Source organism: Cladophialophora psammophila (assembly GCF_000585535.1).
Source record: "Cladophialophora psammophila CBS 110553 chromosome Unknown aczJe-supercont1.37, whole genome shotgun sequence".
Taxonomy (NCBI): domain Eukaryota; kingdom Fungi; phylum Ascomycota; class Eurotiomycetes; order Chaetothyriales; family Herpotrichiellaceae; genus Cladophialophora; species Cladophialophora psammophila.
The window spans coordinates 120,775-136,056 of record NW_006912958.1 but is presented as its reverse complement, the minus strand read 5'-3'; the positions used below and the strand labels follow the sequence as shown (position 1 = coordinate 136,056).

Here is a 15,282-nt window from a genome sequence, read left to right as displayed (position 1 = left end):
GATTGGCTTTTCATCTCCTGGGGCCTCATATACGTTAGTCAAACATACCGGATAATAAGTCGTTCCAATATTCATCATCGTCATGGGTTCAGTAAGCAACAACACGATCAACACGAATGTGAAAGCGTGCTCGCCGCTCACCGGCGCCAAACGCCTGCGAGAGATGCTAAAGGATCCCTCCAAAGTCGTCGTGTGCCCGGGTGTCTTTGATGGTTTCACGGCCCGCTTGGCTTTGGCTGCTGGATATGATGCACTGTACATGGTACGTCTAGACGCTGGTACAGAGAAATAATGCTAACGCTTGTCGTCTTCATAGACAGGAGCAGGGACCTCAATGTCTAGATTGGGATGGGCAGACCTGGGAATAGCGACTCTGAATGATATGAAAAGCAATGCCGAGATGATCGCGTCACTCAACCCTTCGGTGCCCTTGATTGCAGATGCGGATACAGGCTACGGTGGACCCATAATGGTAACAAGGACTGTTACCCAGTATGCTCGTGCTGGTGTTGCCGCACTCCACATCGAAGATCAGGTTAGTTAATGGCCGTTATGCTGTTTGGGTCCTTTTGACGAATGAGAAGGTGCAAGAGAAGAGATGCGGCCACCTCCTCGGCAAGCAGATCGTGGACAGGGAGATTTACTTCAGCCGCCTTCGAGCAGCAGTTATGGCTCGCGACCAACTTCAGTCCGACATCGTGCTGATTGCCCGGACGGATTCTCGACAGACATACGGCTTTGATGAAGCCATTGAACGATTGCAAGAAGCAGTCAAAATCGGCGTGGACGCTGTATTCCTAGAAGCTCTTCAAACCAAAGAAGAGATGGAAAAAGTGTGCCAGATCATGGGTGAAACTCCTGTGCTCTTGAATGTGGTGCCGGGAGGCGTCACTCCAGAGTACACGATTGAAGAAGCGAGCAAGATGGGATTTCGCATCATCATCTACCCCGGACTCTGCATTGGTTCGGTTCTCGAAAGCGTTGGCAAAGAGCTGAAGCTACTAAAGACAACAGGAAAGAGCTCCCCGAGGAGTTCAGCCAACGGTGTCAAGGACGCCTTCAACTTGTGTGGGCTACAGGAGTGTATCGAGATTGACAAAGAAGCCGGAGGGAAGGCGTACGCAACAGTGGGGAAATAGAGCGATGAACAGCATGCAGAAAGTCATTTGAAGCCTCCCTTTGTTCCGGTCGTTGCTTTGGAAGTGTTTCCTGCCAATGTGCTGCGGACTGAAAGAACAGGCTAGTAGACTTGTAAAGGTGCATTAGCGGAAGGCATTGGAAGGAATAGCTCACGAAAGGTTCTTGAGTGAAGATTGCTCATTGAATTTTCGGCATCGGTAGGCTAAACTGGTAGTCCCGTAGCATTCGGCAAACCACTACTTAAAGTGCGAGTCCTCGTCTCTGTTACTTCGACTGTTGAAGTCTGTCGTATGGTGATTGTAGTTCTGGTCAACGAGTCTAAAGAGAATGTCCTCGTCGTTGGAACTGTCACTAGCACAGTCACTGTCTGCTCTGATGCAGTGGCTATGGTGCCGCCTCGAAGCCGATGTCGACTAATCGCAGACGAAGTAATCAATGTGGTTGTGGTCACGGTCGATTCGAAGGAGAGCGTGGTCGTGACTGTGTATGTTCCAAATGTGATCACGGCGGGCTAAAACAACGATGTCAGCGGGAAGTACCCTGCAGTCGCTGGCTGTAACTTACCCCTGCGAACGAAGCAACACTAGTCCCGGTCCTGGTAGTCGTAGTAGTCACCACGGCCCAACTTTCACTCGAAGTAATGCAGTTCCACCCGGTTGATGCACAATTTTGGACTTCGACGATATTGGGAATAGGGCCTTTCATAAGGTCATACCAATGCGCAGCATAGAATACCACAGGTTCATTCATGTCTGGCGGGGCGAACAGACTTAACGAGCCGGAACTCGAAGTCGTAGAGCATCCATCGAGATTCTGGCTGGAGAATGTGACATATTGATTGCAGTCAGTGATGGGAACAGGCAGCATGCCCGCTGGCTGCACCGTGGTACTGCACCATGTTGTGGTCTTCGCACTATATACCGTCTGGCATCCATTTTTGTCCAAAACTATGCGTGCTGTTTCTGCTCCACCGGAGTCAATTGCAGGGATTGCCAACGAGGTCGTCGGTAGCACACGAGTCGTGCTGGTAGACAAGAAGATTGTTGTGCTTCCATTTGGTAACAGGGCTGTGGCATTCACTCGGATGGGCAAGTACATTGAGCTATTGGTAATCAAGCCTTGCGTGGTATTGGATCCGACCGTGGATGCCAGCGAGGATATAGGAAGGATAGAAAAGATTGCCGATGAAGCTGGCGTGTCAGGACACACAGTGGCAATAGGTTCTTGAATCACCATCGTGGGAAAGACGTAGGAGGACATCGTGGCTTTAATTGATGGGGTAGTGGTGACTGCAGGAGCAGGGGCAAGGGTTGCTAGCACTCCCAAGCCTTCCACAGGTGAGTTAGGCTGCTGTCGACGCTCCTTAAAATGGGAATGGGCTCTTCCCTCATGTTGTTTAGTCGAAATAATAGGCATCGCCAGGGCGATCAGCAATAGTAGAGCCTCCATAATTCCGGCGCGTGAAGTTGAGTCTTGTGGAAGAGAGGAGCTTGTTGATCTTCGCCAGCGAGGACAGAGGACTCAATCTGGAGTACATGTCGCCGTGGAAAGGTGGCAGGAAAGATTGTTAGAGTGGCAGGGCATTTCAATTACATTAGTCGAGACCGTAGAGGGTGGAATGCCACATCAATTGCGGTTGGTATGTGGATGTGCTTCCCCCCTCCTTCTTTGTCCTCCCTCAACTCCTTGAGACGCGGCGTGTGCTGCATTTTTCACTCTAGAATTCTTCGTCTCGGATGGGTATCTCAATTCATCCTGGGTCCTTGACTGGACTCGCCGCCTCCCTGGTGGTGACTTGATTCTTCGTGGTAGGCGTTACTCAGAAACTCAATCTCGGCGTCTGTGGGTTGTTGAAATTGCATGGAGGGATCGTTCATTAGCAAATCTGGGGCAAAGTATTGATCATATCGCATCATTGGGTCGAACGCGGCAAAGGCCTGGGCACTCCGCAGATCTGGCATTGTGCCGTACATGGAAGGCGGGTTTGGAGCTGACACATACAAGTTGCTGGATAGAGGGTGGTGGCTAACTGTAGAGTAATTTGCCATGGGTGCATCCTGGCCTAGAGGAGAAGGCTTTGCCGGAGGATCCTGTGGCAGGTCGTCGACGTCGCGCCCAATCTTCTTGACTGCTTCCTTAAACAATGCGAAACACATTGCCCAGGCACGCCTAGCGGACAGGTTATCTTCTGCTAACGCATGCAACCAGCGGATGCCTTTCTTGCATGACTCCAGAATAGCTTCTGCTTCTTCCGGCATATGATTGGCTCTGAAAGATATTTCAAGCATCAATACCGTTGTAGCTTGGACAAGCCAGTGTATGATATTCCACCATGGGCCGACCCGAATCAGGCCAACGGCATTGGGCTTGTCAGGAATGAGTTGAAGCATTTCCATTGCAGCCTCCACGCAAGCGGCAGCAGAATTCCGGTTGAATTCGAGTGATTTGGATGACTGTCCTGGAATCTTGCGGTCGAGTCGGCAAAGGCAAGGTCGATGGATAGTCATCTTGGTGCTGTAGTAAAAGAAGCCAAGGTTCAACCGAAACTCGTAAGACCCGCGCTCGCGTTGGTTTCGTCGAAAAGCAAAGGCTGGGGGCAGTTTTCGATACCAATGCTCAAGCCGTTCGTCGAGGTCCTTCACCTTGGCCTGAACATCTGACCATGTTCCTTTAATCGAAGCTGGGTTGTACAGACTATGGAAGATGTTCTGTGTCAGACGAGTCAACTGTACCGCGTGGAGAAAGTACAATGAAGAGTTAGGCGGCACGTCCTTTGCCCATTCCAAGTCGTCGGCTCTGACACCCGGAGGCATTGAGGGTGAACGCGAGTCGATCTTGGTCTGCGAGCGAGAGCGGTCGGTTGACGGGGTCGATCCGAAACTTGGGGTCTGGGTATTGGAAGATGGTGCTCGGTCACCCTGTTGTATTTCCTTGCTCAGAAGTCTCTGACCTTCCTCGGTCTCGAATTGTTCTTCTTCCAACGGAATGGGCAGAGGAGTAGTGCAATGATCGTCCATTATACAATTGACTCTACCCGTCATGTTGCACAGACGGTGTTCCAGGGCGTAGAGAGCCCACCACAGTCGGTATCGGATTTCCTTGAGTGAATCCTTCAGGTCATTGCTGTCATTGCGCATGTTCAGGCCCAGGGCGGCCGCTCCTCGGATCGCAATTCCGTTCAGCATCCACGCACTGCCCCCGGGTTAGTTCCCGCTAGTAACGAGAACGGAATTGGCTGCCCTTACCGGTTGATTTGGCTGTTACACATCAGGTAGAAAGACATCAAGCCTAATACCTGGATTTGCTGCAAATCCGGATGGTGAAAGATGGTTTCGGAGTTCATACTCAACAGTCGAGCTCGGGTGAAATAGATAAGGTGATCCCGTTCATCGCCTTTCCATTCAGCTTTGATCAAGTGCGAGTATTTGGCGCCAATAGCGAAGATCAAGTTCAGGATGGCGAGCCATTTTTCTGGAGGTCTCTGCACCGTGCCACGGATGAATCTTCGGAACTGAGTTGTGAGATTTAGTCTGCCAATCACTGGAAAGGATGAGTGCACTCGCTGCATATACGCATTGAAGAGGTGGTCGGCGATGTCAGGCGTAGGTATCTCGTAGGCATCCACGGCCTCATACATAAATATCGACATGTCGTCCATGTGGTAGCTGGAATCTTTAACAGTGAAGCCTTCATCCGCCTCTGAGAGCGGGTCTTGCGTGTCACCGACTGGACGTTTCGAGGTCAGCGAGGCACTGGACATGGCCACGAGAGCCTGTTGCCTCTCATTACCTTGCCGGTCTTGTTGCACATCCCCATACTTGTTCTGTTCGCGCAAGCGCTGGAGCCAGGTGACCTCCGAGTTCTTGCCCATGAAACCCGTCATCCTAGCCTGCTCACGGGTGAAATCTTCATCGGTTCTATCGAGTGCGCCCGTCGACCCAGCGCCCGCCGAAGCTTCTGATTCTGCACCAGACTCCTCCTCTTCTGCCTCAGCATCGCCAATTGGTGCAGACTGTCCCTCAGCGGTACCCTCTGTAGGGGTTTCCTCGGCGTCATAGGTAGACCCCTGTTCAAGAGTGAGCATATAGGAGCGACATGGTATATGCGATATGGTGGTCCCCACCTTTTCCAGTGACGCTCGAATCAATCTTGCATCGGCTTCATCAACCCTGGATATCAGTTCTCTCAGTAGCTTCTCATAGTCGGCCACCTTCTCGGTCAAGCTGCCAAATTGCCTGGAAGCAATCAGCACAGGAACATGGGTCAGGCTCAAACAAACATATCGACTGACTTCTTTGCCCTATCTCTTTTGCCATCTGCATAAAAGCATGTAATCTTGAAGTCCTGACAGTGTCTACACGCTGGCCGCTCCCCGCTACATTTGGTCTTCCGGTGGCGGCACGGTTCGCACGCATGATTGACCCGGTGTCTTCCTCCTGACCGGGTGGTACCTTCGGACGGATCAATCGATCTCTTCAACCGGGGAATGGCAACTTTTCCACCTCTCTGAGGCGATTCGCTTGCCGTAGTGAGAGGAGACTGCGGGACGCGAAAAAAGAGGTTTGGCGTGGGCGAGTGCGGTGTCTGTGGGCGATTGGAGGGGTCAGGCGCGGGTGTCTCGATTGAGACTGCCGGGGCTTGAACTGGGGTTTGAGAAGCGGATTCCTGGCCGGCAGGAGGAGGACGACGCGGAGGTTCACCGCGACGCTGCTGTCTTTGCTCGGACATTTGAAGCGAATTGAAATACTATCTGGACGAGCACTGCGCGACGACGTGAATGTGGCTCGGGTATGCGGCAGGTGGCGAGCTGAGATTTTGGATTGATCGACGGTGTGAGCGGGGAGAATTTCTTCGACAGGCAAAGTTGCGAATCGGGCGATGTGAAAACCAGGAGTGCTATAGACCTTGGAGGCATGCAGACCAAGGTGCATAAGGCTACAGTCCACAGCTTTTCTAAATTGAAAGAAAGCTGAAAATGAAGTGAAGTTCAATGGCGAGGCGCGTCCTAAATGTGAGTGGGAGGGAGTTCCGCTTCCCAGATATCAAGGATACCAATGACATGGGCCTGGAAGTTATTCCCACACAAGAGGAGGATCAGAGGCATTTGCAGAAGCTGGCTCGCTGGATGACCTATGTGCTCCATAAAGATCATCTTGGTCGGGGATCTAAATCCATTGCAAAAAGCAGAACAGAAGCCCTATGAGCACATGCCACCCGAGCCTCCACCTTCTTCGAGTACAGCGGGGGGGGGTTTCCAAGCGTACAAATACATAGGTTTGCGCCCCTGCAACAGGGTCAATTCATCACCTCATGTCGTGTGGCGCAGAATTACATCATGCTACAGTCGCTTGAGAAGTTCGCACCAAAGCTCCTTGGCGTCGAGACGTCTCGGCGACTTCTTGCGCGGCCGGAGATGAGTCGTCGATTCTTGTGAGTCGGTGACCACGGCAAAGAAGCCTGGCGGGCATCCAAGACACAGATCCGGAGCCAATCCTGGAGGGCGTCGAGCTGGACAGAGTGTTGGCACTGGTCGACAATTGATTGGGTCAATTCTTGCCGCATGAGGCCTGTCAGTTTCTTTTTGGTAGAGTACTGTGGAGCTGCAACGCCACTACTCCTGTCGCTGGCGTTTCGCTCCATGTTGATTCCAATCGCCACCGCCAAAATTCGGCCCTGGACCAGAGTTGAACATTCCGGAATTAAACTGGTTTCCCTGAAAACCTGAAATGCATCGTCAACATCTGACAGTGAAAGCTTCAGGGGACAGTCATTAACGTCCGACGTACCTCCCATTCCCATTCCAGCCATCATGGGATTCATGCCCATGTTACCCATTCCCATTCCACCGCCCATGGGCATCATGTTGTTCATGCCTCCACGGCCTCCGCGCATGCCGCCCATGGCGCCTCGCATTGGGTTGCCCATCATTCCTCCCCTGTTGAAGCCTCCATAGTTACTTCCCATTCCCATGTTGCTTTGAAAGCCCATATTCTGGCTGTTGTTATAACCGCCCATTGGACCCGAGAAGTTGCGGTTATATTGGTTGTGTGGGTTGTAGCTTCCACGGTTGAAGCCACCACCCCGACCACCTCGAAAGCCTTGGTTGCTCATACCGTAACTGGCGTCGTTGCGAGGTCCGGAATTAAACGACCCGCCACGGATGGGTCTCTCTTCCCTGGCGCGAGCTGGCGCATCTTTTGGGAGGGTCTTGAAAGGATTCTGAGTGGCACTGGTGTACACGACTGAGTGCTTGCGAGAGCCAGGTTGGTTGCCCGCCAAGGAGTCGATCTTGTGTTTAGCCGCATTTGCTGCCTGAGGAGAGGAGAACTCGAGATATACTTGGCTATCAAGTTGGTGTTAGCATCAGTGAGGAAACATAGTTTGTCTGGTAACCAACCCTTTGCTCTTGCCATTTACCTTGTGTTCACTGAAAGTCAACTCCCTCAGTTCGTCTTCAGCCCCGGCCTCGTTAGCCCAACCGCGAATGTCGTCCTCAGTTGTCCACCAATGCAGGTCTGAAATCATCAAAGCATTGGTAGCCCCGTGGTCGATGGGCCTCTCGTCCGAGGTCTCTTTACGTTTAGTACCCTGTTGTGGTATGGTCTTGGAGGGAACGGCATTGGTGTGGTTTGACTGGACGTCTTCAGCCTTTCCCTTGACCCAAGGCGTGGTTGCACTCGAGGTTGGCTGTCGGTCCTCGGACTCGGAGTTCGCATGCGTCTCTTCCGCAAGGGAGATGTCTTCTGCGGCGCCTGCGTTGAGCTGGACATTATCGTCATCTGGCTTGTAATCCACAGTTCCATCGTTGCCCATGTCAACTTCTCCATCACCGTAGATGTCAATATCGAAATTGTCTTCGTCTGCAGAAGCCATTGTGCGAGATGCTTAGAGTAGAGGGGAGGTTAGAACGTAGTCGGAATTTCTGTCTGCCACAGATCTATGCACAAGACGGCCAAGTCAATGGGCAGGACATAAAGAACCAGGTAATTTCTGTGAGATACATGTGGAATTAGCCAGAGATACATTAAGAGGGTTCACGAACAGAAGACACATGATCTGAGATCCGACTTGTCTCGTGTTGCCAAACATCAAAGCATCCCTCGCCGCCAGACAGCTCCGGCTTGAACCTCAGGATATGAGTCACCCAACAAGAAATACGTACAGCACTTGAGACTCTTGTACAATCCAGCGTGGTTCTTCATTGCAACATCAACGGGCACTTTTCAATGTCATAATACATGAAGCAGGCCAGCTGTCTTCCAGAAGCTTGTAATACAGTTGTTTCAATGTAAATCCTAGCAAGTAATAGGAAATAGAAAATGAGTCCGAGGGTTTCTTCTTTGCTGGCACCGTGTCCGATCGCACTGCGAAGTTAGATACGAGGAGGACCGGCAAGAGGTGGTGAGGCAAAGTGCTAAGAGGGTGGTCTGGAATAAATGGATTCTCCGAGTCAGAGATGAAAGTCTTTCGAAAGGAAGGCCGCGCGTGGCAGTGATAGGGAGAAATATGGTCCGTAACCGGGCACGAGGAGTAAAAAGAGTTTATGGAACAACTGATGGGGGGTGGGTTGGTCAGGCAGATGGGAGTTGAACAGGAGACATGGAGTCAATGTGCAGAGAGTTGAGAGCGCAGTTTGTCCACACGAGCCAAGGCTGCTTTTAGGTTCCCAAGGTTGGCCTCCCCTTAGCCTGGTGAGCCTCCACTAGCCCACTAGCCTCACCAGCCTCACCAGCCTCACCAGCCTGAGGCCGATTTGGGTGGTGCAGCCTTACTCGCCTTCCTCTTGCTCCCCTTCCTTTTTGCAGCGCATGAAGACTGTTCCACACCAATTGGGTGTTCAACCAAAAGAACCAATGCTACGTCCTCGTCCATCGACTTCAGACACCCTTCGCTTTCATCAAGGATCTCGTTCCTCATGGGAGGGCTTCAATTTTTTTTTTTTTTTTTTGGTTCATCTTGGAGATCCCGTTACCAGCTCGATATCTTCCCCACGAACTCGTTGTAAGGTCGGCTGACTACGACACCACAGCTTACAAAAGACTCAGACCGCAAATGAATCCCTGCAAGGATCTCGATTGCGGGGAATCGCTTGCTTTGGTACGGGTCTCTTTGATCGACAATATTGGGACAACGTTGACCTGTGCAATGATAACATGCAGGAGAACGATAATCTACTCTTCGCTGAGATGTTGAAACTAAGCATTGGACGACTGACAAGGAACAAGACTAAGCTCTTTAGACACTTTAGAGATGCATCCTCTCACTGGCTCAGAGGACATGATGAAAGCACCATTCCTTTCGATTCCCAACAGGAAATGCTGCAAGATGACTACTCTTCCGGGTGGTCATCTGATGAGCACCATAACGCCTCTCATACAATAAATGCGGACACGCATTCGTGGCATGATCGTCGTAAAGCTTCCGATTCTTTCGTCAATGATTTGTTGAACTTCGATAAAGAGGCTGCCCTGCTGGTGGAATGCGAGGACGTCTAAGACGAACTGGACATTCTCACGAGCGTGCTTCGACAACGGAGGCAAGTGCTGAGTGACCTGGACGCTAACCTTAGAGATTCCAAGAACATAGCCCAGTCACAGCAATTTGACCTCTTCGACAAGGCTGGCGAGCAGCAACGATTGGTTGATCTGGACATTCTCGATCTTGATCGCATGGCCCGGCAAGCCAAAAGCGTCAATAAACAATTCGACCCAAATACTGGACCTCAAGCAGAAGCACGCCAATGCAGTGGAAGCAAAAGATCAGCGCAAGCAAGTTGAAGAGGCTGCGAGACAGGGACGGACCATGATGATGTTCACTATTGTGACAATTGTTTTCCTGCCGCCGAGTTTTCTCACGAGTTTTTTTTGCGATCGACAACATTGAGTTTCCCCGTCCCGCCGGAAGTGGTGCTGGAGAGTTGCATCTGGGTTGGGTGCTCCGGTATATTATCGGTATAGGACTGGCACTCAGCACGCCATTAATCGGTGTGGCCTTCGTGGTTGGAGATATTCAAGCTTGGTGGGTCAACAGGAAGCTCAGAAAGTATCATCGACGGCGAGGAAAGGATGAGGGCGGGCACAGACCCGACATAGGCAATGCCCATGGTGATATCGTCGAGAAAAAGAGGGGGGAGCTAGGCCAAGACGTTTCCCAGAAGGCGCATATGGGTCTCGCCCTGGCGTGATAACGAGTCTAGCACTAGGATGCCCGTGTCGAGTCACAACGTTCTTGGCCATCTTGAGGATCTAGAGGGAGGCAATGGGTGTGGGATCTAGCAATTAAACCGCCTTGGGTAATACTTTGCATTGCCACTGGCCGGATGCTACCAAACATACCTCTACATAGGAATGACTGGAATCAGCTAAAGGAGGTATGCACCGTGGAAAGTTGACCGAATTGCTAAAACCAGGAACGTATTGGCTGTCAGATGTGAAGTCAGTGAAAGAGGTCGATAAGCTGTTATATCGAGGCCTGTATAGCGTTGTCAGGATTATATAGCCCCAAGTCCTATAGGTCATAGCCCGTCTTTTGTTAGGATGGGGAGTCTCCTGGTCTCTACCTTGTGCAGTAAAGACTCTCCACACTGTGGACTTACCCAGGCAATTGCCGCCAAGCTCTGGAGATTGTCCCCTGAACCCGGGCACAGGCAATTCGCCAGTTGGTTAGATGCCACCTAACACCATACGGAGGACATGCGTACAACTTTCTCGACGCCCCATTCTTCAACTCCTCACTCCCAGTCGCAGGCGCAACTTGCCAACACCTACAGTATTCCATTCTCGATCCATTCAGACAACAATCAGTTTCAATTTGTGTACTTGTCCTTGTCTCCTTGACTGACGCCGCCCGAAATCGACTCGTACCCACCTTTCTCTTCCCTCGCCGCCCCCAAAAAAACCAAATTGAATCCCTCTCGAGTTAAAAAGGGAAAAGAAAAAGAAAGGATGTCTGAAATACTGCAAGAGATTGCCGATGTGCCCAGGGAATTCTTCAAAGATGGGACTCAGTTTATCAACAGGTGTACAAAGCGTACGTCCTCCCGCACTGGCTCTCACAATCACAGTCGAAAGGCCCCCGTGACGCAGCAGCGTAGAGACACATAGCTCGAGGAAGTTCTGTGTCTCCAACCTGCGAATCGCCGGTCAATATAGCATCTGGTTTCCTTAAGCTGCTTCGAACGACTTACTTTGCATATGGCTAACATTTTCTCCAAACAGCCGACCGCAGGGAATTCATCAAGATCTCACAGGCCGTAGGCATGGGATTCCTGATCATGGGCGCAATTGGATACTTCATCAAGCTGAGTGCGTTCCTTCCTTCCCTTTCCCCCCAAACGCTGCCTCCCTCTTCAAGATGGGTCAGGATAGAAAGAGACAGAGTGAAGAGTCTTTTGCAACAATTACAACCCCCAATGAACAAATAAACAAGCACAACTGGCTGACAACTAAACCCGGCTTGGGCTTTCCCTGCCATGCAGTACATATACCTGTCAACAACGTACTAGTGGGATGATGATAATACCAGGCAGCCAGCCAGCAACAAGGGCCTGAGAACAGAACAAGAAAAGACAGCCGGGGTGGCTCATCTTCAATACATGCCTACGACTGCTTGTCATCCCCGCCACAACCACAACAACAACCTGAGCGTTTTGTATTACTATTCATCATCGGGGACCCAGGGAGCGAGCATTCTGTCGAGCAGGAAAGAAACATGGAGGATGCAGGAGACAAAACCAACCGATTGATTAGGCTGGCCGTGCAAACCTCTAGAACTTCTACAACAAAATCGAAAATCCGCTGTGCCAGACTATTGGAGGCCGAAACTTTCTATGTTATTTTTGCTGCCCCGAGCAGGGCCACAGGCACCCACATACAGCAATCAAGAAGCACCCCCTATATCAGCCCCCATCCTCATGATTCCCGCCCGCAATATACCCTGCATAGGATCGTTCCAGGTTTCGTGTTTCTGTATTCATGTGTCGTGCGCTAATATCCATCGCTCACAAACACTTCTTCCGTCTTGTAATCCTCGTAAATCAGAAAGTCAAAAGCCCTCCAGTAAATGGACGGCGCGCAGGGAGGAGGATTTTCTTTTTCTGTCTTTTGGGAGCCTCTCCGCGTTTCTTGTCTTTCATCCATAACTCATCTGCATTCCAGAGCTGCTTAGTTCCGCAGTTGGGATGGCTTTGCATGCGTGTCCTGAAGGGAGCAAGAATCTCGGTCGACTCGAACTGGTCATTGCGGAGAGAGACCAGCTCCGTGCTGTTCTTCGTCCTCCCCTTCCGGCTCGGGCCATGCGCCCCTTCTCAGACTCAACCGTCTCCTCATCCTCCTCATGACCTGGCCCAACTGATTCAGTGGTTGTCACAAGATACTTCCTCCTCCACCGGGCTCGTCGTCGCCCAGCCTGGTCGGCCTGGTAATACTGCTTCTCAAACCCCTTCCCTCCGCGCGACTTCGCGTTGTTGGGGACCTGCTCTTCGTGGTATCGCGGCGTCTTGTGAGGCGGGAACGATGCATCGCCTCGTCAAAGTCCTCTCGTGGTTGTAGGCGGGCGTTGTAGTTTGAAGACATGGCTGGAAGGGCTTCGTCGTCTTCGGCGCCGTCGTTCCAGGAATGCACCGAGACTGTGCCCGTAGCCATACCCCAGCCGTTCCAGGAGGTCGCTACGCACATCATCAGCACATCCATCCAAGCTTGAGGAGTTTAAGAGAGCGATAAGTTGTGTGGAGAGAGCTTGAGACTTACCAGCCAAAACCGGCGCCGTGGGGCTCCAACTTGCATCCCTGACGCATGTCTTCCACACACTATTATGATGCCCATGCAACTCATATCCATACCCTCCACCACCGAATCCGTCACTCCCATCCGCCCTCGGTCTCGTGTTTCTTGTGGCTTCATAGACATCGATCGTGGCCTTGCGCGTCCCGTCCATGTTCCAAATGTAAACTTTTCCATCTTCACTTCCGCTGTAAACATAGCGAGAGTTTGACGACCCCGGGGGGGAGAAATGGCATCGAATCAGTGTCTTGAGGACGGAATGGCCCCGGAAAGTCACCACACTGCAGTCTTTGGGATTGGGGACGTATTCGTCCTCGTCATACGAGGAGAATCGATAATCAAAGTTCGTAGTGTAGGAATGGATGTTGATGTTCGCAAACTCGTTGGGGGAGATCATCTTCCGCAGGTCCCAAAGTTTCATCATCTGTTCCTTGCCGTTGGAAAGGACGTAGCGCCCGTCACCCTTCGAGTCAACATATGTGAGACCCTCTGTATGACCGACAAAGATACCGGCGGGACGGCCGTCAGCCATCGATCGTCTGTCCCAAACTTGCAATGTTTGGTCGTCACTGCCCGAGTAAAGGATGTGAGGTGAGGATTTATCGCCGAAACAGACCGCGTTTACGTCATCTTCGTGGTTTGATAGACGAACGGTCGATTGACGGCGTTCAAGATCATATACCACGACTGAGTGGTCCGACGTTCCGGCAACAATCTCTCTTCCGTCACCGCTGAAACGCAAGGACCAGATACCGAATCCATGCCGGCCCATATACCCGTATGTTGGTCGCCCCATTCCTGACCCCGGAGCGAAGTTTGTGAAATCCAACAAAGTGTGGTCAGATTTGTCCGTTGAGTCCGTCGGAGCGAGACACACAGTATGTCGAATCGAGGAGTATGCCAGCCATTTATTATCCGGGCTCAGCGTCGCGTCTGTAATCGTCCACTGTCCAAAGGGGTATTCCACAGTTTTGTAGTATTTCCACTCGTAAGGGTTGGATGTGTCGTACATGCGGACCTTGAAATTCTGCGTGCAGCTAAAGAAGAAGTTTCCATCGTCCGAGAATTGACCCGAATAGGCTCTTGAATCATAGTGGATGATTTTATCAGCAGTGGTGGTGTTGGGGACTTGGTCTTGGGCGATGAGGTTGTTTTGTCGTCTCATGGTCGATCGTGCCTCTGAGCCCAGACGTCGCCATAGCAGGCGTTCACTGACCGTGCGCCTTCTCTTGCGAAGAATGTCCAAGTACGAGTCCCGACAGCCATAAATGCCAGAGTTCATCAATGCTTTGCCAGCCTCACTCGGAACTTTAGGGAAGCGGTCGCCTTTCGGTTTTTGTCGTTGGGCCCGCCGACGGCGACTGAAACCACCGTATTCGTGCAAATCGTCGTCATCGTCATCGTCGTCAGCGAAGAGGCTTCGACCGGACGGGCCTATCAGGCGGTAGCGGCTAAGAATGAGCTGGCGAAGTGGAGCACTGGCACTGAGTAGGCCGCGGATGTCGTTGAGGGTTACTATTGCAATAGCAGGTTAGAGGAAACGAGGTGGATGGGCGAAGCAATGGTGAGACACAGAATACCAACCCTGAGCTGGACGATTGCCTGTTCTAGTTTCCGTTGCACTGCCATCGTTCTCGGTTTCAGTGTGGTCTCCCTCATCTTCCTCCTCCTCCTCTTCATCATCTTCCTCCTCCTCGTAGATTATTTCGACGCGGCGCAAGGTTTCCTCGGCATCTGCGGCCAGTCAAAAGCCATACATCTCTCAGGATATGAATGGTCTCTACCGGCGAAATCCACATCGCTGTCTTCATCCAGCATGACACTTGTTGCATCGGTACTTTGTTCCTCGGGGGCGGGGTGGTAACTCCCGCTGTCATCATCGTCTTCGTCTACATCAAGGATATCGAAGATGGCTGGCGAGGAGCTCAGTCTTTCGCTAGGATCGGGGGAATTGGCCATGGCTTAACAGTGACAAGTAAGTCAGGGACGGGATGAGGGAAAGAGGGCAGACTGCAGGCTGCGGAGAGTGATGAGGTATTGACATTGGCCGGGCGTTCGCCCTTACGCATGGTTAGTAAATGGTCAAAATGCGGGACATTGAAATCCTTATCTCCGATCTCAGTTGCACGGAGCTCACGTGGGGCGTTACCCATGTCCCGCCGCTTTTACTTAAACTGCATGACAGCCTCGGGAGCTGCGTCCCCCAATACCAACTCGATTCTGCTGACAACATCCATATGAGAACGACACATATCAACTCTTCCAAGGGCTATCATTTGCGCGAATTACGAGAAAGCATCACAGCCTAAACCCAGCTCTCTAGGGTGAACCAAATGTGCGCAGAGTCTCTATCCAGTCAGGT

At 51.6% G+C, this 15,282-nt stretch overlaps 6 protein-coding genes across 6 annotated transcripts; 2 read left to right on the top strand and 4 right to left on the bottom strand.

Annotated features, from left to right (window-relative positions):
* Positions 1-82: 82 nt before the first annotated feature.
* Positions 83-1,139, top strand: A1O5_12763 (methylisocitrate lyase; the record flags this gene model as incomplete). The annotated part of the gene is made up of 3 exons (XM_007753332.1): positions 83-262; positions 317-535; positions 585-1,139. The coding sequence occupies 3 exons, from the start codon at positions 83-85 to the stop codon at positions 1,137-1,139; spliced, it is 954 nt and encodes a 317-aa protein (XP_007751522.1).
* Positions 1,140-1,342: 203 nt separating this feature from the next.
* Positions 1,343-2,589, bottom strand: A1O5_12762 (uncharacterized protein; the record flags this gene model as incomplete). Its single annotated transcript, XM_007753331.1, has 2 exons — positions 1,343-1,651; positions 1,705-2,589. The coding sequence occupies 2 exons, from the start codon at positions 2,587-2,589 to the stop codon at positions 1,343-1,345; spliced, it is 1,194 nt and encodes a 397-aa protein (XP_007751521.1).
* Positions 2,590-2,885: 296 nt separating this feature from the next.
* Positions 2,886-5,555, bottom strand: A1O5_12761 (uncharacterized protein; the record flags this gene model as incomplete). The annotated part of the gene is made up of 3 exons (XM_007753330.1): positions 2,886-4,332; positions 4,386-5,440; positions 5,490-5,555. The coding sequence occupies 3 exons, from the start codon at positions 5,553-5,555 to the stop codon at positions 2,886-2,888; spliced, it is 2,568 nt and encodes an 855-aa protein (XP_007751520.1).
* A 913-nt stretch (positions 5,556-6,468) lies between these two features.
* A1O5_12760 (uncharacterized protein) lies at positions 6,469-8,013 on the bottom strand (the record flags this gene model as incomplete). Its single annotated transcript, XM_007753329.1, has 2 exons — positions 6,469-7,483; positions 7,538-8,013. The coding sequence occupies 2 exons, from the start codon at positions 8,011-8,013 to the stop codon at positions 6,469-6,471; spliced, it is 1,491 nt and encodes a 496-aa protein (XP_007751519.1).
* A 3,071-nt stretch (positions 8,014-11,084) lies between these two features.
* On the top strand, positions 11,085-11,563 carry A1O5_12759 (protein transporter SEC61 subunit gamma; the record flags this gene model as incomplete). The annotated part of the gene is made up of 2 exons (XM_007753328.1): positions 11,085-11,169; positions 11,358-11,563. The coding sequence occupies 2 exons, from the start codon at positions 11,085-11,087 to the stop codon at positions 11,561-11,563; spliced, it is 291 nt and encodes a 96-aa protein (XP_007751518.1).
* A 940-nt stretch (positions 11,564-12,503) lies between these two features.
* On the bottom strand, positions 12,504-14,879 carry A1O5_12758 (uncharacterized protein; the record flags this gene model as incomplete). The annotated part of the gene is made up of 4 exons (XM_007753327.1): positions 12,504-12,805; positions 12,888-14,435; positions 14,505-14,654; positions 14,705-14,879. 4 exons carry the CDS (start codon positions 14,877-14,879, stop codon positions 12,504-12,506), a joined length of 2,175 nt encoding a protein of 724 aa, XP_007751517.1.
* Between the last annotated feature and the right edge of the window lie 403 nt (positions 14,880-15,282).